The sequence below is a fragment of the Solenopsis invicta genome, chromosome 7 (genome assembly GCF_016802725.1).
Source record: "Solenopsis invicta isolate M01_SB chromosome 7, UNIL_Sinv_3.0, whole genome shotgun sequence".
Lineage (NCBI taxonomy): Eukaryota > Metazoa > Arthropoda > Insecta > Hymenoptera > Formicidae > Solenopsis > Solenopsis invicta.
Window position 1 is genome coordinate 4429459 of NC_052670.1, and position 23677 is coordinate 4453135.

The 23677-nt window shown below is 34.1% G+C and overlaps 3 protein-coding genes across 4 annotated transcripts in view; 2 read left to right on the forward strand and 1 right to left on the reverse strand.

Moving 5' to 3' along the window:
* LOC105199945 (lachesin) overlaps positions 1–20505 on the reverse strand; it is a 269609-nt gene extending 249104 nt beyond the window's left edge. The window contains exon 1 of the mRNA XM_039451646.1: positions 19839–20505. The gene's annotated coding sequence lies outside the window, so the exon portion shown is untranslated. The remainder of the gene's footprint in view (positions 1–19838) is intronic.
* On the forward strand, positions 6252–18179 carry LOC105204703 (UDP-glucosyltransferase 2). Its single transcript, XM_011173925.3, has 8 exons — positions 6252–7474; positions 9836–9906; positions 9976–10074; positions 10381–10520; positions 11407–11720; positions 13927–14146; positions 16797–17016; positions 17524–18179. The coding sequence occupies exons 1-8, from the start codon at positions 7286–7288 to the stop codon at positions 17822–17824; spliced, it is 1554 nt and encodes a 517-aa protein (XP_011172227.1). The 5' UTR covers positions 6252–7285; the 3' UTR covers positions 17825–18179.
* Positions 20506–21187: 682 nt separating the features above from the next.
* On the forward strand, positions 21188–23650 carry LOC105204889 (MOB kinase activator-like 3). 2 transcript variants are annotated; one of them, XM_011174184.3, is made up of 5 exons: positions 21188–21605; positions 21825–21975; positions 22174–22401; positions 22479–22594; positions 22672–23650. In XM_011174184.3, exons 1-5 carry the CDS (start codon positions 21561–21563, stop codon positions 22837–22839), a joined length of 708 nt encoding a protein of 235 aa, XP_011172486.1. In that variant the 5' UTR covers positions 21188–21560; the 3' UTR covers positions 22840–23650. The 2 variants fall into 2 exon arrangements, with proteins under 2 accessions (XP_011172486.1, XP_039307588.1); XM_039451654.1 differs by lacking the exon at positions 21188–21605 and having other exon boundaries at positions 21874–22009.
* Positions 23651–23677: the final 27 nt, after the last annotated feature.

The following is a 23677-nucleotide window of genomic DNA, read 5'->3' on the forward strand; positions in this document are numbered from 1 at the left end:
GAGTTTAAAATTTCGATAAAACTTTTGACTATCAAAAGTTCTCAAGAAAATGCTACTCAGATAAAATAGATTTTATATTTTTCTTTATATTTTTTTATTTCACTTTTCTTGATCGGTTTATATCGCTGTAAAATTAAAGCTTTTCTCATATATGTGTTAAATATTATGTTGAAAATATGACAAGTACTTGATAAAATGCGCCACAAATAGCTTCAACGCTTTTCTTAATATTTGATAAAATGAACATTCAGCTGGTTTCTGCGTTCGAGTCTTTAATTGAAATATCTGACACAGTCAAGGGGTACGATCGGCAAGCGTGGTTATCGCAAGGATGCGACATTTCCTTTTCCATCAGGGTGCTCCGTATAATCCTCCAGTTTTCGTTTGGTGGATTTCAACGTGGAAAACGACATGCGAACGCGTCTGCAAGTTTCTTCCGCAAACTTCAGAATTGGAATTAAGACGTTATAGAAATGGATTAAGGAGTTTAATTAAGTTGATTCAACGCTCGCGCCACAAAATTTTGCAGCTCTCTCTCTGGACTTGCGGATTGCCCTTTATCGTTGATTCTTCCCTGAATCTAGTTTCTAATTTCCAAGTTCACGTTGTATAAATTTTACAAGCTTCCTAAATCTTATGCAATTGGCAAAAGCAAATAATTATATGTACTCTGTATACTCTGTAAACGTACTCAATCGATACACTACAATACCGGACAATTATTTTAATTCTTTTATTTTGATCAACTTTATAATTAATATTTAAAACGCTGAAGTTTATAAACTTACTATCTTCTTCTTCTAATAAAATAATTTTTATATGCATTTATAACAATCGGGCATACCGCTCAATATTACTTCTGTAGCCTCGTTCAATTTTTTTACAGCAGTATCAGAATTTCAATATCATATGAGGATCGCAAACTTGTCTTGCTTCTCGCGCGGCGAACACAATCTAATCGTTTGACCGAATCTAATCTAAAAACGATGGCGGTACTCAACGTAACGGCTCCGGATTTTCTTCGCCTGTACGACACACTAGCCTCTTTGTTTCTCTCTATTCTCCGTCGTCTCTCTCTTTGAACGATTTCATTTTATATCGAGCGAGATTAGGAAACCTCTGTCCCTGACCATTTCATTATTCATCTTATATGCACTTCAAGATTATACATCTGTCTTTCTTTTTTTCACCTCGCCCTTCCTCTTCTTTGCCTCCGCATTCGCCCAGCTCTTTTTATATTCTCCAGCCCACTTTGTCCCCTGTCGGCCCTCACCTTCCACTGTTGGGCGACTTCGCAATATTGTAATGTGAAGCACAATACGGTGCTCTCTAAAAGATGCGCTACCGTAAAGAGAAGGATGCGCTGAGCGTAGAAAAAGATTAAAAAAAGAAGTAATGCGTCTCGCGGCAGAAAAAAAAACACGTGATGAGTATACGTGCGTGTTTTCTAGTATGCGGAAAACTAAACAATTTCTCCTTAAACATAAGAAAAAATTGCCCACATTGTTAGGACACTATTTATATTTTTCCACTTGAGATCGTCTGAACTCGTCACAAAATTAGAATTTCTTTCATTTTAATTATACATCTACAATTTAATATAATTCAGTAAAATTTAATAACGTTTAATGACATTAGTTATTTCTTTCTCAAAATAATATTGTACTAAATTGAATAGTCTTAAGTAGCTGGAAATATATATTTCTATATTTCTATATTCTATATTCTATATTCTATTTCTATATTTCTATATTTTGTGCAAACGAGCAAAATAATTTAATTGAGAAAAATGGTGACGAAGAAAAAGTTCCACGATCTAAACTTATTTTAATGCGCACGAACGATCGATAGAGACCAGAAGATAGGCGGACCGTACGGAATAACGTCTGTTGTTTCCAATAACGTCGCTTTTGCATAAAGGATTCTACGGTAATGAAAATATTATGTCGACAGAGGCCCATGACAATAACTATTTGAAACGGCAGATGCGAGAGCGCGTCTTAAATTACAAAGTTCAGTTCTGCCGACATCTCCAAGGAGCAGTTATCGTTTGCTCGGAGACTCCTATCTCTGCTCACGAAATCGTCTCGACTACGTAGAATCCAGTTAGGTGTCCATATAGGCGTATACACTGCTATATACTCTCACATACTCCATTGGTTTCTTATTGTCACCTGCGCCGAAAGCTCATCCCGTAAATGGATCAAGTGCGCGAAACGTACTTCCGATGGAGTCCCGATAGATACTCGCGTATCGATCGAGGCGACTGTGATCGTGCAAAATACATTTCCGCAACAGCTTTAACTCTTATCAATGACACATGTTACATTGCGAACTTTGAGCAATTGTAATTATTGACAGCCTGAGCGTATATATAAAATTGACATTAACTGAACTATTTTTTTTTTAATATTTTGAAATTTTCAAAGAGTATGACATTTAAGCAAATATCGTGTATAAATTAAACATCTATTTGCTACTAATTACCTTTTAATATATGTCAAATTTTTAGATGACTTACAAACAGAAAACCGAGATCGCGAAGTATTATAATAAATCATCGTCTTTTCAGAAGAAGTGAGATAAGAGTGAAAGATTAAGATAATCAAGGCTACTTTTCATTGCAATATAACGCAAAATATTCTGCAAATGCATGGTATCTTATAGCGAATTACACGCTGGATAAAAATTCCATAATGCGTAACGGAGTGCTCGTAAATATTTATTTTTTTCCAACTTAACGTTATGCTTAAGTTTGCGCGAGAAAAGCAACGAGATCTGTGAAACCCTTTCGTGAAACTCGGAATAACCCTTGACGCAACTTAGAAATGCAGCAGAGTTCTCTACTCTAATGCTCAGTGACCAGAAATAATCTCATTACCCGTAAATTCATTTAGAAATTGCAAAGAATCCTTGGTTGAAATATGTACTTATGCGTAATAATCATGTGAGGTGCGCTTTGAGTCAGTTATTAATTCTAGAAAAATTTCTATCACAAAATTTATGGACTTTCTCAATCTTATTATCGAAACAAATAAATAAATAAACGAAAGACGCGTACACACTTTCTAATCGATTTGAAGTCAGTTTCTTCTTAATGAAATTATTGGGGCACTAATAATCTCAACGGATAATATGCGCTAATCTCTAATTGCGTTCGCGTTGTCTGCAGCTTCAAAAATGATTTAATCAGAAGAAACGCCTGTCAGGACCTTGAAGAGATACATTAAACTCGTAGGTATTTCATGCTACATAGAACGCAGTAATGACAAAATCAGCCGTACCTTATGCGATCTAGAACAAAACATTAGAGGGCGGCGGGGATTCACGAACCGCGCGCCATATGGCGGAAGATTTCCGTGCAGGAAACTCGCTAGGGTCCGCGAAATTAGCCGCAGATACCCGGGATTTCGCTTGCATAAGCGACGTCGCAAAAACTCAGAATTCGTGAGAAGGATGGCTCGCGTGAGGTAGGGGAATTATAGCGACAGATTTGCAAGTGGGTGGTATACAAGTGTACAGGGGCGGATGTAGATTTTTCGAAGCTTCAAGCTACCAATCTTTGGGAATGAGAAGTCCGTAATAGACTCATAATTAAGCAAACATGCCGAAGAAAATGAAATCTCTACGTAATGTATTATTTAACTTGAAAAAACAATTCATATTTCTGAAAATTTCAAGAGAAATCCAATAATTCGGAGATAAGTTTTAAATTTGATTTTCTCAAGGAGAAGTGTTCAATAGAAACTAGCCAATTAAATAAAGGAGAGAACGCGTTTCCTTATTTTATACAATAAACAGCTTTACGAAAATTTACTAAATATTTCCTTGTATACAAAATATTCTGCAAAATATTCTTTCGTTAATTCTGCTCTAAGTAGTGCCCTTAAAAACTTAAATTTTAGCACTTTTCACATAAATCCTCCGTCCCTGTAACTATGCCGCTGTAACTATGGAATATGACACGAGAGAAAGGGATACGAAACAGCAAAGAGGGAGGTAGCGAGGGGTGGAGTAGCGAGAAAAGAGAGGAGAAGCGGGTAGTAAGGCTCTTGCAAAACATACGCGGCTGAATCTGACACATCCTCTGGCAGTCTGTTGGGTTTTCCAGGATGGCGAGGGGGCGTACAAATCTAGACGGTTACTTACTGACACACACAGCATTTTGCTATCGTACCGAACTTTCTCGCTTGCACTCGCGCCCGCGAGTGTAACCTCCTCGCCAGCTCTCTTCCTCCCGGCTCACTACCTCTCATCTCCACCCTCTCGACAGTATTGTATTGTATTAAAGCCGCGGCTCGTGTTGCGGCTTGACAAAAGCAGGCGCACGACCTACCCCGGCGCGCGCTCGGTCTCCTCATCCTTTCTCTCTCTCTTTCCCCCTTCATCCCTCTTCCCCTAGTAGTCCAAACCTCCCGCCACCCTGCACGCGCAGTACCCCGCGCGGTACTACAGAGTCCAGAATACGCTGCATTATTCACGGAGTAATATAAACCGCAAATGACAGATATCCTAAATGTCCTTCTAGCCCGTCCGATCGACCATTCGGATCCAGCCAAGCTTGGCTCCTGTCATCTTGTCATGCGCGACAGCCGCAACAGGCGGATTAACGCTCGCACGAGGCTTGCGGAAAATACGTACAGTATAAATACGAGTAAATTTGTAATCGTCATGAGACCAGTCGAATTTGATTACTGATGCAAATTATTCTCGATATATTAATAACGTTGATACTTCACTATTTCGTAAAATTGTTTTAAGCACATTATCACGTTATAATTAATATATGTATATCTTATTTTTAGATGTTTTAATATTCCTATATCTGCAAAATGAAACGCCTTTACATTTACGTAAAATTACACTTTTAAATGAGATAAAATATTCAACAATATTTCACGTCACAAGTAATGCAAACAATATAATGAATTACACATACACGGTCCTTCTCTTCCAAGAATGAGAAAAAAAATTAAAGAAAAAGATTGTAGAAAAAAAATTAAAAATTATATTCATTGAAACAGGTTCTAATCACTTTAATTACAAAATGATAGGTAGTAAGTATCCATTTTCTACCCGATGGTTTGGCGAAGTTCTCATCACACCTTCCTTATTCCTGCCCTGTCTTCAAGTTTCAAGATGAACCTCAACCGCGACTCCATCAAAAGTGCTTTCAACCCTTATCAGACGCATCTGACTCTGACACGTGATTCGAATTTGCCGCCTACGCTGCGGTGTCAGCGGTCCTCTTTAAAGTTATACTGTAGCTTTAGAAGATTCGCGCAAAATTACTTTAAGAAATATGTAAAATGATAATATTCTCAAGCATAAAAGCGGCAAGATATGATGAAATACTGGTTCTATCAAATATGAAACACTTCATAAAAATTAATGCAATTTTGTTAAAATACACGTTACACGTTAATAAATGTAAATTAACAATTTTGACGTCAACATGGAATGTGCAGAAATGCTCCATTCACGTGTAATATGAAAACATGCTCGTACGTAACAGTTTCAAAAAGCGCCCCTTGAAAATTATTCTTAGTAAATTTCACGCGAGGAAAGCGTAGCCCATCCGGTGAAAAGCAACTTTTCGCGACTTTTCTGGTAGACAACATTCACGATGCGCCATTCTTGGCTTTTGCATCAAGGCGACATGCACGAGAGCTTGAATTAACGAGAGGCTTTTCGTATCTCGGCGTTATTACAGCTCTAAGTAATGCGCTGTGCTTAAACCCATATTTACGACAGCCATGCAAAAACCTTTTGTCTTCGCGGACCGAAATATTTCTCTCCGCCGATCGATGGCGTAACATCAGAAATTTTTAACATATATCTCTTCTTCAACGACAGAGACGCAAGCAATTGGGTGCGATTTTATTTGGTCTATAAAACTGCGCAGTACAGTATAAGAAAAAGCGTAAAAATTTTTTATCGTGTTTCTAAATTTATCGAAAACGCCCGTCACTAAAGCTTCGCAAACGAACAAACAACTTGTTTTTAAGAAACATTTTACGTATTATTGTTTTTTTTTTATTTATAACTACGCGTTGACATTCAATATTGGTGAACACTTCTCGCTTAAAAATGTAATTTTGAAGTATAAATTACTTTTAAATCTTTTTTACAAATTAACATGTTTGATATGACGTACCGAGTATATATATCTCTCTCTTTTCAGAGAATTACAAGAAGTTATAGATTGTACGGATCGTACAATAAAAAAGGATTATTAAGTATAATTCAAAAGTAAATAGGGTTTTTAAGGATAAAAATTTTCCTTCAAGATGGGGCAACGATATTTTTTCGTTTCCCCTAACAGTATTATCTTTTACGCTCAACTTAGAACCTTTTCTCCTCGTAACGAGAAGAAGAAGAGCGAGTCATATGTCGAAGGTAATGGTGCGTCAGTGAGTGATTTGTCTCCACCTAGCTATTTTTCCGTGCATTTATATTTTTTCGTCTTCTACACCCTTTCTGTCTTACATATAATATTTGAATATTTTATATCTTAAAGAAAAAGATGTGGCACAATATTAATTCTGTGCACGTGGTTGTGCGTATCAATTTTGCAGAGAAATACCAACTACATCAATTATTACATATCCAAATGTAATAATATAATATGAAAAATACGATAAGAAATTGGATCCAGCGTAATTGAATTTATGCAGTTCGATGAGTGTAGTTAAATTCTTTCTCAATCATGTCTACAAATTCTATTATCGCGTCTGTAAATCCTGTTATCAATTTGGCTATTTTGTTAGCTTTACTTTGTTAGATTGATATGATATCACATTTTGCTACCGTATCTCAATTGGCTATCTCAAATTACTGTTATCCACTCTTCATCGACGTCCATCGACATGATGTAATGCTTTAATGTTGACAATAAAATTATAACGATGCCCGATTATCCCTACTCTTATCGAGAGATAACTATATGGATATATATCTCGAAATATACTACTCCTATGAATACCGCCTTTGTATTCCCGACGAATATAAAAATAGGGTCCGTGCACACGAGGCCTGAATTATTTCTTCCGCAAAGCTGAGTGAGAAGCACCCGACCAATGGACATCCCGTTCACTTATTTACCGTGGCCCCAAGCAAACTGATCGTGGAACATGTATTGAATTTTTCATACGAACCGCCTCGTCTTTTTTCCGTCGCTCGGGTTCTTTTTAAAAATTCCTGCGAGAGACCGGTAGTCTCGATTCTTCCGTGAAAGATTGAACGGCCGTTTCGCATCCACGAACGAAAGTGTTCTGTGCCCAAAATGCGCGTCGTGACACTCGTATTGCTATCAATTTCGCTATTCTGTACTTTCCAACACAGCCGCGGATACAACATTCTGGGTATTTGCCCGAGCGCAAGTTACAGCCACCAACAATCTTTTCAAGCATTGATGAAAGCACTGGCGGATCGTGGTCATAAGGTTACCGTTTTATCAACAGTTCCCTTAAAGGTAAGTAACATTTTTTTTCATATATTTTTCGCTCCTTTCCCTTCATTGCAACACGTGTCATTTATCTAAATATTATATCGCACAATTTCTTTAATTAAATAAAAATTATCACATGGAGATATTAAGAAGCTTCATATTTCGAATATTTTGGATATAATATAAAAGCTAAAATTCCGTTTGTAAATGAGACAACTGGAAAATCTTTGCAGCAATTTTTATTTTTAATTTCTTAAATTGCGTTAGTTAAAGTAATAGATGATTTGGCATTAGCGGTCATTATGTTTGAAATATGTTACTGCACAATTAATTTGCTCACCCTTTTCACCCATCGTTATCGTTACGATTCAACGCTTGCCTATCGTTGCTTGCGAGAATTACCGCCAACAAAGCCGCCTTATGCTCACTAAGGACTTAAGGCGTTATACTGTTCACAGTTATTTTCGTTTAATCTCGATAAACTTTAACCGCATTCCGAATACTTTTTGTAGCCGCTAACCGTTTGTTTTATATCGTCAAACTGAAACTATTACAACTAATTATTCGCACACCGCTCATTTGCTAAAATAATAATGTAACTCAAAAAACAAGTTTTTTAAAAATAAATTTAAACGTTTTGAATAATTAAAATATCAAATCGTTAAAATGATAAAAATATTATTTTTAAATGCAATTTTGCTATAATATTTAGTTGTAGTGGAATAAAAAGATCATTAGTTCTTCATTCAATGTGTTGAGTTCTCATCTATAATAAAAATAAATCCTTATAAAAACAACCTTTTTTTTACTTATGGTTTCTTTGATAAAGAATTTTCTTTTTTCATTTTTTTTAATTTTAAAAGCTCAATTAGGTAATTCTACTAGTAATAAAAACTCCAAAGATTCATTTTTTCTTACACACAACTAGAAAAAAAATACAAATTTTTATATCATTATCCTAACAAATGAGCGATACGTTTTACGCAATTTTTTGCTCTTAAATGTGAATAAATCATTATACACAACAAATTCTAATTGATAACAACAAAAAATTTACAGTCTAATAAATAGTTATTTAACTCTTTGGTCCTTTTTCAAGTCTTTTTTTCTGCCATTTCACTTTCTCCATTTCTATTCGCTTTTTCTCTGGCATTCTTCCGTCCTAGGTTCTCTTAGATCGTTCGTCAGACGTCTCACTCCTTTCCATCTACTGTCTCGCGTAATCTTCCCTTCGCTTCCTCCTTTCTCTATCTCTTTCTCTCTCTTTCTAAACTCGAGTTCAAAGTTACGCAAACTTCGTTTAGCTTCAATTTACTTCTACTAACATTTCTCTTTGCTGAATGTGTCTTCTCACGGCTTGATGGCCCTGTTTCTTTCGCGGCAAAATTAGAGATTAAATTGTTCACGTAAACTGGATAAAACCTAACTAACGAAAACATAATTGCCTTGCACACAAACTATCATGGTACTTTATTGCTTTTTTTTCTTAAATTCACAACAATTATTGATCCATCATTTCAATCTTTTCGATTCTTCTTGAATTTTATTGATTTATCGGGAGCTCTAATAAAAATGTCATTTGATATTTTTTGTAATCAAACATACAAATCGGAAAACATGGTCATATTTCAAACAACAATTTGGCACGTGCCGGGTAATGAGATAATTAAAAATTTAAATCACAGCATCCTATATCGAATGAGATGCATTTAATAACTAGCAGTAAACCGAGGGAGAACAAATAAATCGAATCGACGTCGATTAAACGTCGATGGTATCTAATAGATATCTGATAGATGTCCATCAGACGTCTATTATTTGTTATTTCTCCCTGGGAATAACTCAATTTCTTCTAAAAATATTCAGTTTTTATTGTTTTAGTTGCAAAAGCGAGTAAAATAGTGGATCACTTTAACCATTTAAATGTTGCAAAGACCGCCCTAATGGAAAAACAATTATTTCTCGTTATAAATAATTACGAGTGCGTTATGTTATATATTAATAATTACTGTCGAGTGAAAAACTACAACTCACATTTATATAACTATAATTTTGTGTTTAGTGGAATTTTGCAATATAGAATTGCAAAATTTTGTTTTCTTGCCGAACCATATTTGCTTATCTTCTCTTTTAATAGAATTAGTCTACTGAGCCACTTAAAAAAAACGCATCAACAAGAACACCTCATAAATGATTATGGAAAGCTATGATTAAAATTCTATAATTCTTCTTGAATTCTATTGATTTTATCGTTTATAACATTTAAAATTTTACTTTTATATCACAATCTATGATTTTGCTTTTACATAAAAATATAATTATAAAAATTTCTAATATATTCTTCCAGCACTTTAAATACTTTCTCTGATTTTTCCTATTTTACAGAATCCTCCACCGAATTACGAGAACGTTGACTTATCATTTTCATATATAAAAATGAATTGCACAGGATTAAGGTATACATTTATACAAATAGATCGTTTCACATTTAATAAACTAATAATCTTAAATTTTATCTTTAACAGGCATATGGGCGCCTACGCGTTTCTACATCAAAACTTGTGGGGAGCGAATATCATATGCGAACGTCAATTATTTAATCCTGTTATTGACAAGCTTATAGCGTAAGTTTAATGCAACAACGATTAACCATATTGGAAACATTAGTGGAAATATCAGTCTCAATTTAAAAACATTAGTAATCTCTATTTTTTATCTTGACCTATAGCTAATTTCAAAATTAAATAATCAAAACTCTGTTCTCAGATATTAAATAAATCAAAATACTAATAGTCGCAGATTGCAATGTAAAATTAACAACGCGATTCTTTCTCCATCCATGTAAATACAGAGATGAAAATCGCGACGACTTTAATACGTCTTACGAATAACATGCTAAAACAAATCCAATTCGAATTTGCTTGTTACAGGAGCAACAAGACATTCGACGCAATCATTATAGAACAATTGTGGTTCCAATGTTATTACGCTCTCGTAAAGCACTACAATTTCCCTGTGCTGATTGGATTTTTGAGCGTGGGCAACTTGCCCTACGTAATGGATTCCGTAGGTGAGCATGTCGTGCATGTCGAATAACTCCCGCGATTTCGTCGGCCTAGCAATTTTTATTGTTTGCAAAGGTCCATCCAGCCCAGGTAACGACTGGGGAGTGCGGGCCTGGTTCGAACGTTCGTTCCGCAATGTCTTTTTCTACTAGGTTCGCACCCACCCCCAAGTTGGCATCGGCAACGAACGTCGTTACTGCACGCGGAAATTGACGTAAATTGTCGTTAAAGCAGAAAGTGCGAGCAATCGGAGACCGGGTCTTCGTGGAAAAGGATAGATTACTCGGTAGTGCTTTAACTTGTACCGGTCTGACCCGAAGAGCCGTCGGAGAAAAGGTGGCGAGGGACGACGCGCCAGCTCGCCGCCATTCGATTTCTTTACCTCGACGTAATTGAAGATACCCGAAAGTACTCTTCCGGATGAACGTAATAGACCGTGAAATGGATCGCCGTGGCTGCTACTGAAATATTTCAATTAAAGCCGGGCGAGTTTTGCGAAGGCGGACCGCGTATTGAAGCAGTAACGTTCCTCATTGATCTGACCCAATCACCGAGTTTTCCAAAAGATAGATACTCGACTATAACACATCACGTTTCTTTCTCTTGACTTACGAAAAAAACTTACCGTGTAAGAAACGCGTTTCTCTACACGTTCCAATAGAAACAATAAAGGTAATTGTAAAGCAAAATTTAAGGAACGCGTCGCGCAATAGAGTACTGTTTGCAACACGCAACTCGCAAGTATATTTCTGAAAAATTCGAGGTTACATTTAACACTTTTACATTTCACGATTAAATATGCCGTGTATTTAAGCGACATATCTGTATGAGGCTAGTTTTCAAAACTATTTTATTCAAAAAAAATATCATTACGTTGCTTATGATTGACAGGAAATCCAGATGATCCTAGCTTTAATCCAGACATGACGTATCCATTTACGGATAGAATGGCAATCAACGAGCGTATAGTGAATATCCTTTACACAACATACACAAGATTGTATTACCGATACTGGCATTTACCAAGGGCTCAACGTATGGCCAGCGAACGAATACCCGGTACATCCGTTTACGACATCGATAAAAATTTCAGTTTAGTCATTCTGGGCAACAATCATGTGTTCGGATACCCGAAGCCATTATTGCCACATGTGATCGAAGTTCATAGCTTGCATATTTCAGAAAACCCCGGTCTCTTGCCTGAGGTAAGCAATTACATTAAAAAAAAAAATTGGTAATAATAATCAAGCTTTTGTGAAATAATTTTAATTAAATGTTTGATTAATATAATCAAATATTTAGTAATATTTATATTATATTAATTATATCAATAATAACCAAGCACAGTGATAGTGACCAATTGATCACTAAACGGTTACCAAACTAAACATTACTAAATATTTAATTATGTTATAAATATTTGATTGAAACTTTTACCTTACCAAAACTGACACTAAAAAAAATTTTTACATAAATATACTTATTTTAAAATAAATCTTATTTTAATTTCCTTGATTTAAATAAATATTAGGTAGTATAAAATATTTTATTTTTAAATTTAGAAAATATTTTTTTAAAACAAGAAAATAATGTTAAAATAAATATACCTAGACACAACAACGCGTGTCTAAAAAACGTCTTACAATTAAACGTCTTACACGCGAGTTGTTTGGATATTTACTAAAACGTAACATTTTTTTCAGTGTAATAACTATCATTTACGCTCAATTATTATTACCACACTTTTTTCAGTACAATTATATTTAAAAGAGAGACAATTATCGTGATGCGCATAAGAGTATTTTGGACATTGCACTTTTACTCCAAGCTTCTTTTAATTCTACACCTACAGTAAAAGGCAGTTGGATAAAGTGAAATTAAATAATTTATCGAGTTAAACATCGAACATTTCTTCTGAGTAGCGTCCGAGAGTTGATATTTTTACGTCGATTAAACCTTCTCGTAGTTCTAAGTACATTTCCGAAAGGCGAAATTGTGTGTCGTACGAGAATGATTTCTCCCGGGGAAATACATACCATTCTCACAGGTGACCAATAATAGTCAGTCGGTAGAAGTTTACCAACGACTCAGCGTAGCGACGTAAAGGTAAACGTCATTGCTATTTACCGCGAACCGTTCTAAGTCTTCTCCCAAGGGTCGACAAGAAAAATATTATTGGAAGAGTATTTCGCTGAAGATCCTTCACATAGAAAAAATAACCGCGGAATCGCTTCTACATAATATTACAATAGCTGTTTGCGTTTCTCAGCGTCAATCTAGGACTACACTCAAAAAAGATCGTTTGTACTTACTGTTTAATTTTAACATGGCTGATTAATAAACTATAAACTATATAATTAAACTAATAATTATTTAATCATAAAAATTGTATCTCTCTTTTTTTAACTTAAAATTAGACTAAAGTTTTATACACTAGACGTAAATTAAAAATTAAAAATTTGATTAAAAAACAGCCACATATTATTAACTTACATTTTGAATTTACTATAAGAATGAGAGAGATTGAAAAATTTATAAAAAAAAATATAAAAAATAAAATATATAAATTATTCGATATAAAATTGAAGTAATTAAATATTCATAACTATCCTTTTTGATTTCACTAAAATTAGTTTTTCATAAATTTACCTGATTGCCACTATAAAGAACAATGCGCAAAGATAACTGCAGTTACCACGTGATCCCGAACGATGTCGAGAACGGAACGTGACCGCGGCAATGTGTGATCGTCTTTACACACATACACTCGAGAGAATGTATCGAAATCCATGAACAGCTGTAATTAATAGGACAAAGCCTTCGGCTACACATTGTGCATATGGAACCACCGTCGCCATGTCTGCCATAAAAGCTAGCGCAGGTTTCGCAATTAACAAAGGAAGTTGCATTATCAGTAATATCAGTCGCATTAATAGCACAATCGGTTCCATTTGTGTCCTATCACAACAGTTGCTAATGCAATTTTGAAAATACGAAGATTACATGGCGAATAAATGCATTTTATAAAACAATAACGCCTGATAAAATGGCATTTCAATTATTGAAATTGCAATGTAACGCCTGATCTATTAGTAATAAATAAATATATATATACATATATATATATAAAAGTTGTGCTTTACGTGTTAAATTTCGTGGTACCTTTAATTTAAAAATCGGCAATTCTATTGAATAAGTGCATTTATATTTTAATAAAGAATCGTGCCAAAATACACTATTATTTTAATCCAACAATTATAAAAACAAAACCCTTCCAATTTTCGCTATGTACACATACTTATCACTTGTCGTTGGAGATACTCCAATCAAAATATATCGTATCTATCACCGTGTCTGTGTCTCACACTTTCTAGTTTTCATTACATATAAACGCAATTGTCACTATTCCAGGACATTCGCGAATTTCTAGACAACGCTCAAAATGGTGCTATTTATTTCTCCCTGGGCTCAAATCTGCAAACTGACCAACTACCCGCTGAACCTTTGACCGCATTGTGCAACGCCCTAGGCTCGCTCAAGCAAAGAGTTCTATGGAAACATGACGGTAACATGGCTATTCATCCAACCAACATCAAATTTGTGAAGTGGGTGCCTCAACAAGCGGTCCTCGGTAAGGTTGCCCAAGGCTAAACTGACCAACTCTTTACCTCGTTTTCTTCGAAAGAAGCGGATCAACCGCCGCGAGATATGCACTTATAAAATGGTTCGATGAGAAGCATTCTGTGCTGAAATTTCTTTGTACTTGAAGATGAGGAATCGATAAAATTATAAAAAGAATAGACCGTGTAAGAAAGAAAAAGAGAAAGAGGGACACAAGGAGAGAGAGAAAGAATTTACTTTGCAACCTCATTTCAATTTTATGTAGCTATGATCCTTATCGTATTTACAATACGATATACAATACTTGCTTCTAATAATAATAGATTCTATAGTTATATATTTTTTTAGAGAAAATACTAATAAATATGAAAAAACTATTGCAACATTTTAAATTTAAAAATATTTAGTAATAGCGACACAAAGCTATATAAAATAAAATAACGTATATAACGAATGATCTTAATGAATGATTTCTTAGAAGATTTGCTATAGATTTAATTATTTAATTTAATTGCGTTTACGTAACTCAAAAATTTAATGCTTTAGCATTAAGATATTTTCTCAAAGAATCAACCCAAAATTAATTAAAAATTATTAAAATTAAGAAATTATAAATTGCACATATTCTGCTTAAAAGCAAAATTTGTCGTTTCCGAGTTAAAACTGTAAATGTCGTTATTTTATTAATCAATCTAGATTTCATTGACCGCGTTAGTAATGATTACTAAAGAAGGCAATTTTACTAAACTTGCTTTATATAAGTATGTACTAAAACTTTCTCAGCTCGCGAACAAAATGTAATATTCCGACTTAATTGTCCGATAATGATCTCATAAGAGTCTCATATATTACCAAAGTACTTTAACTGCTTGTTCGCCATTACCATAAATGAGTTGGAAAACTTATACCTGGACTTTAACAATTACATTCTTATTTTGTTAGCGTGTACAATTCACCGGATTCGTTAAACGAAATTCAGTGTAAGAGAGAAACGACGACGACGATGACGACGGCAACGACTACAAGGACGTATCAACCATTACACGCAGATATTCAAGAAACTCTTGCGACTTTAGAGAGTATTACTTTCATCTACAAAAGACATTAATTTTCCCTGACTAGACGCAGCATTCTTTGAACTAGTAATCTTCTTCGCGGTCCGGAATCTCTAAACGATTCGAACTTACTTATACAGTTATAACGCTATTTTTCGGCGCCGCTTGTAACCGCCAGAAATGAAGCGAGTTTTCCTTTATACCGAGAGGCACGCGGCTGAATTTCAACCGAACAAAGTCCCGAACAATCGGAACTCGTGGCATCACTGCCACGTTTCGAAATGATCATCAAAGCTGTCTCCCGATCGAGATCGCGTTACTCGGATGTTTGAATTCGACCAACGTTTGCTTCGCTCTCTCGCGTCACATCAAAGAGAAAAGTAACGTAGAATATAAGAAAGGCCGATGCACACGTCGATACCAGGCCCTTTCCCGCCATTCGAACGGTTGAAACGAATATTTTTGCGAAAGTCGCTTAAGGGTAAGTATTGGAATAAAAAAAAAAAAAAAATTTGCCAACAACACTACCGCGACGAAGGAAAATACAGCCACGGACTGGTATAGCGGAATGAAGTGAAACGATAACTCATGACGCATGCGGCGGTGAAATTCTCGCGGGAAATTCTGACAAACAACTCCTGTTGGCAGTAACGCAACTGGCTCGATGCAAATGCACAAGCGTGCACAAAGTTTTATGCACGTTGATAGACAGGCAGCGGTTGCCTGCACGAGGAACGTATTAGTGTTGGGAATACGAATAATGACTAGAAGAAACGACACAATTATATCGAAACTTCGGGATTATCGATGTATCACGGCTCGTTATATAATACCTTTCGGCCTGCGTGCCCGTATTTCATATCTACTCTCTATATTCATTTTACCTTCGATATTCACATAGCACGTGACACCGCAAAAATATTCCCATGCAAGTTTTATTTTGATAACAAACTTCTTTATTTAAAGTAAACAATGAAATTTTGTTATATATTTGAAAATTATATTGAGAAAAAAATGCTTTAAAAAAAATCTTTCAATTCAATATAAAAAATTTCAATATAAAAAAAGTATAAATATATATTTAAAAATTAAAAAAAAAAGAACTAACGTGCCTAATAACTACTGCAGAATTTTTCCAGGTAAAATACGTTCTCAATTGAGAAGTGCATCGTTGTTACGATATAATGAAAAAATATCTCATTCCCCGGCATTCGTGTGACGGTAAAAAATGCACATCGAGCAGAATTTCGTTGGAAAATTCCACGCGCGTTAATACTCGAATACGATCAATCGGCCGTAAAGAGCGACGCGAAAAAATAAATACGACAACGCAGACATTTTTATGAAATCTCGCGTTGCATCTCTCGGTTACTTGCGATCAACGCTACGACTTCGCTTCTACCTCTCATCCTTCTCTCTCTCTCTCTCTCTCTCTCTCTCTCTCTCTCTCTCTCTCTCTCTTCTCTTTACATTTCTCTTTTTTTCACCGCGTTTTTTTATCACTGTCCCGCACGCACTAATCCCTCCGTAATTCTCAAAAGCAAATAATCCGTAAAGCATCATTTTACGGTGCTTCATGTACTTAGGCCTCTTTTATATATGCAGCGCATCCCAAGGTGATAGCATACATGATGCAGGGCGGATTGCAGTCGTTGCAAGAGGCGGTGCACTATGCCGTGCCCGTAGTCGCAATACCCTTTTTTGGGGATCAGTACTTCAACGCACGTAAAATCCTAGACGCCGGTATCGGACTGACACTGGACATCGACACCATAACCGAAAACTCCATCGTACAAACGCTGACGGAGATTGTAGAAAATAAAGCGTGAGTATGACCTGGTTCTAATACAGAATCGCGCCGGTAGCGTGACCTTTCAAAAAATTAATCCTGACGCTATTTTACCCTTTCGATCGCTATTCTTGAATCGTGCTCGTTTATAAAAAATACGTCTAAACAGAGCTAAATGCGATTTACAGTCTTTTTCTGTCAAATTACGTCTCGTTTGAACTAGCACATATATGTTACAATCCTGCATTTCTCAATTGCATAATAGTTATGTAATAATATAATTATTTTGGATTTAACACAATGATAATTTTAAATAATTTTAAATAATTTTAAATAGAATTAATTGAAATTCATGAAAATCACGAAATAATCGTCAGCCATGATAGAAAAATAACTGATTAGTTGTAATCTTTGAAAATTTATCAATGTCTACATTAATATTTTTTTTTAATGCTGATTATAATCGGCAGTAAACGGATTTGAATACTAATTAAACAGAATACCATTTCGACACGCCATATCATGCTAAAATTGCGATTACAGGTATTCAAACAATATCAAAACGATGTCGGCGATCGTGCGGGACGAATTGGTGAAACCTATAGACAGAGCAGTGTGGCATGTGGAACACGTACTGAAATTTCCAAACTCGAAACATTTACGGTATCATGGACACGATATGCCATGGATACATTATTACGCAGCGTACCTATGCATAGGTATATGTTTCGCTTTATTATTATATATCAGTTACGTGTTATGCAATGGAACTGTTGATGCTTTTATAAAAATCAGAAACAACTTAAAACGATGGATAAATAACTTAAAACGAAAGCTCGATTGATGTAAAATTATACGATACGGAATAATGAAACAAAAATTGATTATATGCAATATAAATGGTGAAAAAAAGAGAGTTTCGCTATATGAGTATTACTCCTGCGTAATGCTTGTAATAAAGAAATGAATGATATATCGCTGATAATAGAAAGAGATATATATATAATTTTTTTTATACTTTTGTGTTGCATCATTATATTTTTCATTTATTCAAAATAGTTTTTCGAACATTTGAAAAATGTCGAGAAATATTTCGTAAGCTTGGAAATTCGTATTCATTACATCACAATTGTATGATTGAAGAGTAAATTGAAATGTATGAATGAGAAATCAATAAAAGAAAGAATATCCCAATTGAATACCATTTTTCTTAGATTCGTTACATTTTCGATGAACAATAAGCGATTGAAAGAAGTCCCGAATTTATCGACAAAAGCTATGCTTAGTTATTATTATCTATAAAAGATAATTCAGAAAGACGCTGTACATATACTTGCAGCTTACATGCCGACGTCTGGTTATTTTACATTGCATTGTTATATCAAGTAGTTAAAATCTCTGTATCTATTTGACAATACAATATAATATAAATATAATATAATATAATATAATATAAAAAATAAGATTTATATGTATATGTGCAACAAGAAATAAAACTGTCAATTATTTTCCTTTTTGTCCTTTTTTTCAAATTACGTTTTTACGTATGTAATAATCAGAGGAAAGAAATTAAGTTGATACGTCTTTTAGATTTGTGAAACAAAAAAGAAACACCAATAATCAAATATCTCATTTTAATTAAAGCTTGTGTCACATAGAAAAACTTAAGCAATAAAACGTAGGCAGTAAAAAGGCAATATGCTTGATATGTTACTGTTTATGTTACTGCCTTACACATTTCGACTGTAATTAGCCAATTTGTTTACTGAATCCACTGAAAAAATCAAAATATTAACAAACGAACGTTACTTGTGACGTTTTCTTCGATATTTATTGATTATAAAAAAAATATTATAGGGATAACACAAAATATACATTTTTGCGAAATATACCTTATTTTTGTTGTTAATTATTCTTATTAATTAATAAATTAATTTCTTATTCATTGGCTTATTTGCCAGAAGTAAAATTTTACTTCGCCGTATTTAAATAAAAATTTAAATATTTTATTAAAATAAATTTATATCCTTTAAATAAATTTTTAAACATCTTTTTCTCAGTACGCTTAGGTTTTTCTATATATCACCACACTCTGAGAAAAAGATACTTGAAAAATTATTTGTGGAATATAAATTTATTAAAATAAATCTTTGAATACGGCAAAATAAAATTTTATCTCTAATAAATAAATCAATTAATAAGAAAAATGATATATATTTTAGAGAAATATATATTTCCTTATCACAATCAAATTTTTTTACTAATAAATGTCAAAGAAAAGTCATACTTACATAAGATTCACTTATGAATATTTCAACTTTGTTTTCTCAGTGTAGCATTATTCATATACACGTAACTCGCTGCATATTTATGTTTAATATTCATCATTCTCTTCGATTAAAAAAGATACCATCTCCAGATTCGATTTTTCACTCTTTTTCATTTTCTTTTATTTGATACTATTTTTAAGCGGTCGACTAATATAAAATCTCCTGATTAATAATAACAAAAATACACTGAGGGAAAAATTACTAAATTTTAATAAAATATTTATTCGAGAATAGTACTAATAAAATATTTACTAAATGTAAATATTTATTTATTTAGTACAAGAACCACTAATTTGATGCAAATATAATTTTTTCTTAGAGTAAATATTTATGTAAGTAAATATTTTATTAGTACTATTCAAATAAATTTATTAAAATTTAGAAATCTTTTCTCAGTATATTCTGGCATTTTTTTGTGTGCAAAGGTGACAGTGAACAAGTTGCAAGTTAATGCAGATCAGCTTAAATTAACATTAGCCCAAACAAACATATAGACAGGCCAAATAATTTTTTAAATCTAGTACTCACCATCCTGACGAACTGCAATCGAGCTCCACCTACGATTTCCATCTCCGCAAAGTTTCCCTCGGAGATCAACACACACTCGCGGCGCGATATTTATTTCGCAACGGAATTTAACGGGGGCGAGTTACACGTCGCGACACCGTGATTAAACTGTTAGGAAGCCGTTCGTGAACCTATCGCAAAAGACGAAACCGCGAAACTGTTCGCGGATGATTTTAACACGCTGCTTCATTCGCCACGAAGATTCCCGGCAGTGACTCCGTTTACCGTTCCGCGCGTGCAACTCAGATTACAAATATGGCGGCGCTTTCCGAGGCGCCTCGAATCACAAAGCGCGCGAATCGAGAACCGGCGCGATGCGACGAGAGGATCGCGAAGATTATGCGTGCACGCGCGTCCGCGCGATACGACAACGAAATCTTCTGCAAGGAGTTCCTCGCTTCGCAACATTCTCGACGATTTCGCGAAAAGCTCGGGAGGAACGGCACGCGAAACTCAACTCGATGCGCAAACGATGGGCAACGAATTAGTTCTTGTTGAAAAATAAAGTCTCGTTGCGCGGAGCTACAGGAATTCGATTCATTTGTTCCTTACGATCTCTCTCGAGGTGCACACGCCACACTCTCGACGTGATTTAATACGAACGTTTTATAAGGATCAACGAGCACTCACCCTCGCACGATGTTTACAACGACGCTGCGCTCTCGCGTTGAATCGTGATTCTGCACATGCGCGCGAGAGGGTGCGAGCGGTTGCGTGACATGGTGGCGACAACTGTGCGTCATGATCGTAATTTAAAATGACCATTAAGGCCGCAGCACAGATTTTTGCATAGCTGCATAAGCGTATGCATAAGGAAATTGATTGGTCCATTTTCTTATGCATGTGCTAATGGACCAATCAATTTCCTTATCTATACGATTATGAATAAGGCTGTGCTGCGGCCTTCGCACTTACCAGCACTTACTGGCTATCACTTTCTTTATACAAAGAGTGCGAGGATATTTTTGTTCTTATATAATCAAGAAATTTTTACGAGATTAGTCGAGTGCTTAAAAACAGCATGAATAAAAAAAATTGAATAAAAAATATTGATGGTTCAAATATGAAGATATGTATCTTTTATTTCTTGATATAAAAAATATTTTATCATTTTATTAATTATTATTATAAATTATTAAAATAAATAAACAAATTTTATCTACAGGATTCGTATTCATTTTGGCTGCGTAGTTCAATGTCCATACTTTGGATATAGTAGGCGCTTTAAAATCAAGTCACATTATGTGCAAGTCCTCCAAATTTTGGCAGTTTCGCAAATTTTCACGTAGGATGAACCATCTTCAATAGCGCTCGGTCGATGCTTTACGAATGCGCACCGTCGCTTTTTACGATTCGCAGATTTTCGATGACGTTCAGTTGATTTCGACCATTCGGACGCAGAACGTATTTGATTGCATTTAATCGCGTCGTGCTCCACGTATTTATTGTGTATTGTGTATTGAACAAAAAGTGTCCGGGATACGAATTGAACGAGTATTCTTTCGCAGTTTGTCTGTGCAATTGAATGAGATACTTTACTCTGATTAATTTCCTTTAAAAATGTTGACGTAAAGTGTATTTTAAGATGAAAATTCGGATCAACGCGTAGTGTTTTCTTCTCTCAAATTTCTTATTGGAAAATACAATTGGAAATAACAGTCACAATAAATTCTCATACGCACAATGACTACATTAAGCGGATTTATAGAATTCTTCCAGAAAGGCAAGGTAAAAACTGCTATTGGCTTTTATTAGATTTTATGATAGACTAACCTAGAATTGACTTTTGTTTAAGACCTGTAATAACTTGCCTCTCTCATAATTTCTTTTATAATATTGTTTGAAAATATATATAATATATTGTGTAATGTTGTAAAAATCTGTATTCTTGTTTCTTATAATTATTAAAAAAGTACATAGTTGCATCCATATATATTGTAATTGCAGACTTTTAGACCGAAAAAAAAGTTTGCTCATGGAACATTGCGTTATTCTTTATACAAACAAGCTCAAGCTTCTCTTAATTCTGGGATCAATCTGAGATCTGTCGTCAAATTACCTCCTGGAGAAGATATGAATGATTGGATTGCTGTTCATGGTATATGAAATATTTAGTGACAATATAAAATTATGTAATTGTTTTATTAAAAATATCTTGCTATATAATTGTTGATTTTTTATTTTTTTATTATATTTAATAAGAAAAATATTTTGAATATTTTAATTCTCTTTAATAAGCATCTTGTCTACATAAAAAGAATTTGATAATAATATATATACATTTTTTTTTATTTAGTTGTAGATTTTTTTAACAGAATAAATCTTATATATGGTACTGTATCTGAATACTGCGATTCGGCATCTTGTCCAGCGATGAGCGGTGGAGCACGTTTCGAATATTTGTGGGCAGATGGTGAAAAGTATAAAAAGCCAACAGCGTTACCAGCTCCACAATATGTTGCTCTTCTTATGGATTGGATTGAAGCTCAAATAAATAATGAAACAGTTTTTCCAGTATCAACAGGTTTTGCATCTATTTTTGTTATTTAATGTAAAGTAATCCTGTTCTAATAGGATATGTAATTAAGTATTTTATTGCAGATGTGCCATTTCCCAAAACATTTGTGCCACTATGTAGAAAAATTTTGACACGTCTTTTTAGAGTCTTTGTTCATGTGTATATCCATCATTTTGATCGCATTGTAGCAATAGGAGCAGTAAGTATCAATTTGAGTATTTTTAGTATATTTTATTACATTACAGAGATCTTTGAATAAGTACATTATTATTTTAGGAAGCACATGTGAATACATGTTACAAGCATTTCTACTATTTTGTAACAGAATTTGATTTAATTAATCCTAAAGAATTAGAACCTTTAGCTGAAATGACTGCCAAAGTTTGTAAGGATAGTGTGTCTCCTACTCAAAGTACAGCACCATCAAGCAACCAAAGCAGATAGTTATTTTGCAGCCACATTTGACAAAACTGATAATTGCTATTTCTAAGAAAATAACAGAACTTTCAGAGAAACAGATCATAGAAAAAATTGTAAGTCCGTTTCATATAAAGATAAGATATAGTTTGTAACATTTTACTGGATGCTTTCCAGTAACGTACACAGACGGCATTGTAACACAGTGTACAATTTAGTGCTTTTGAACTGTAACACAACTCAACGTACTTGTATACATTCATACAAGATACTCTTATAATAATAGTATCAACTGAAATGATATCCCTTTTTTATAATATTAAGATTTGTACTCTAGTCCATAGATATGACCAATATTTTGGCAATGAGATATAATGGTGAAATAAAAACTAAGCAACATTTTAGCTACATTATGTATCACATAGTGTATTATTGCTGGAAAGCACACCCACTATCCCAGCAAACAAAATAATAAAAAAATAAAACAACATCAATAAGACATTTGATGTCTCCTTATATTTTCTGGAATATTTTTTTAAGATAAATAACTGCAGAAGATATTATTTGTGTTACAAATATGTTTCCTACGCATTATCTTATTGCTAAAATTGTTTTAATATTTGTAAATATAAACAATTATTTTTACTTTAATACACACGCTTAAGAGAATTAGCGACGTTAGTTTTACCATTTAAATTGGGCTACGTATGCGTGCGATATTGATATCGCAGTAACTATAAACTAAATTGTTAACGCATATATTATTTTTTTTGTGTTATCCTGAATTAAAACTATGTTTGTTTTAGACGTACAAAATATAAAACTTTTATTATATAAAGCAAACGTATTGTGTGTATGTTCACAA

Bases quoted from the DNA above. Each gene is read 5' to 3' on its own strand.
- LOC105204703 (XM_011173925.3), top strand. From the start codon at position 7,286: ATGCGCGTCGTGACACTCGTATTGCTATCAATTTCGCTATTCTGTACT. The intron at 9,907-9,975 runs GTATACATTTAT...TATCTTTAACAG, and splicing joins ATGAATTGCACAGGATTAAG to GCATATGGGCGCCTACGCGT. The intron at 11,721-13,926 runs GTAAGCAATTAC...TCACTATTCCAG, and splicing joins ACCCCGGTCTCTTGCCTGAG to GACATTCGCGAATTTCTAGA.
- LOC105204889 (XM_011174184.3), top strand. From the start codon at position 21,561: ATGACTACATTAAGCGGATTTATAGAATTCTTCCAGAAAGGCAAG. The intron at 21,976-22,173 runs GTATATGAAATA...TTTTTTATTTAG, and splicing joins TGATTGGATTGCTGTTCATG to TTGTAGATTTTTTTAACAGA. The intron at 22,595-22,671 runs GTAAGTATCAAT...TTATTATTTTAG, and splicing joins GCATTGTAGCAATAGGAGCA to GAAGCACATGTGAATACATG.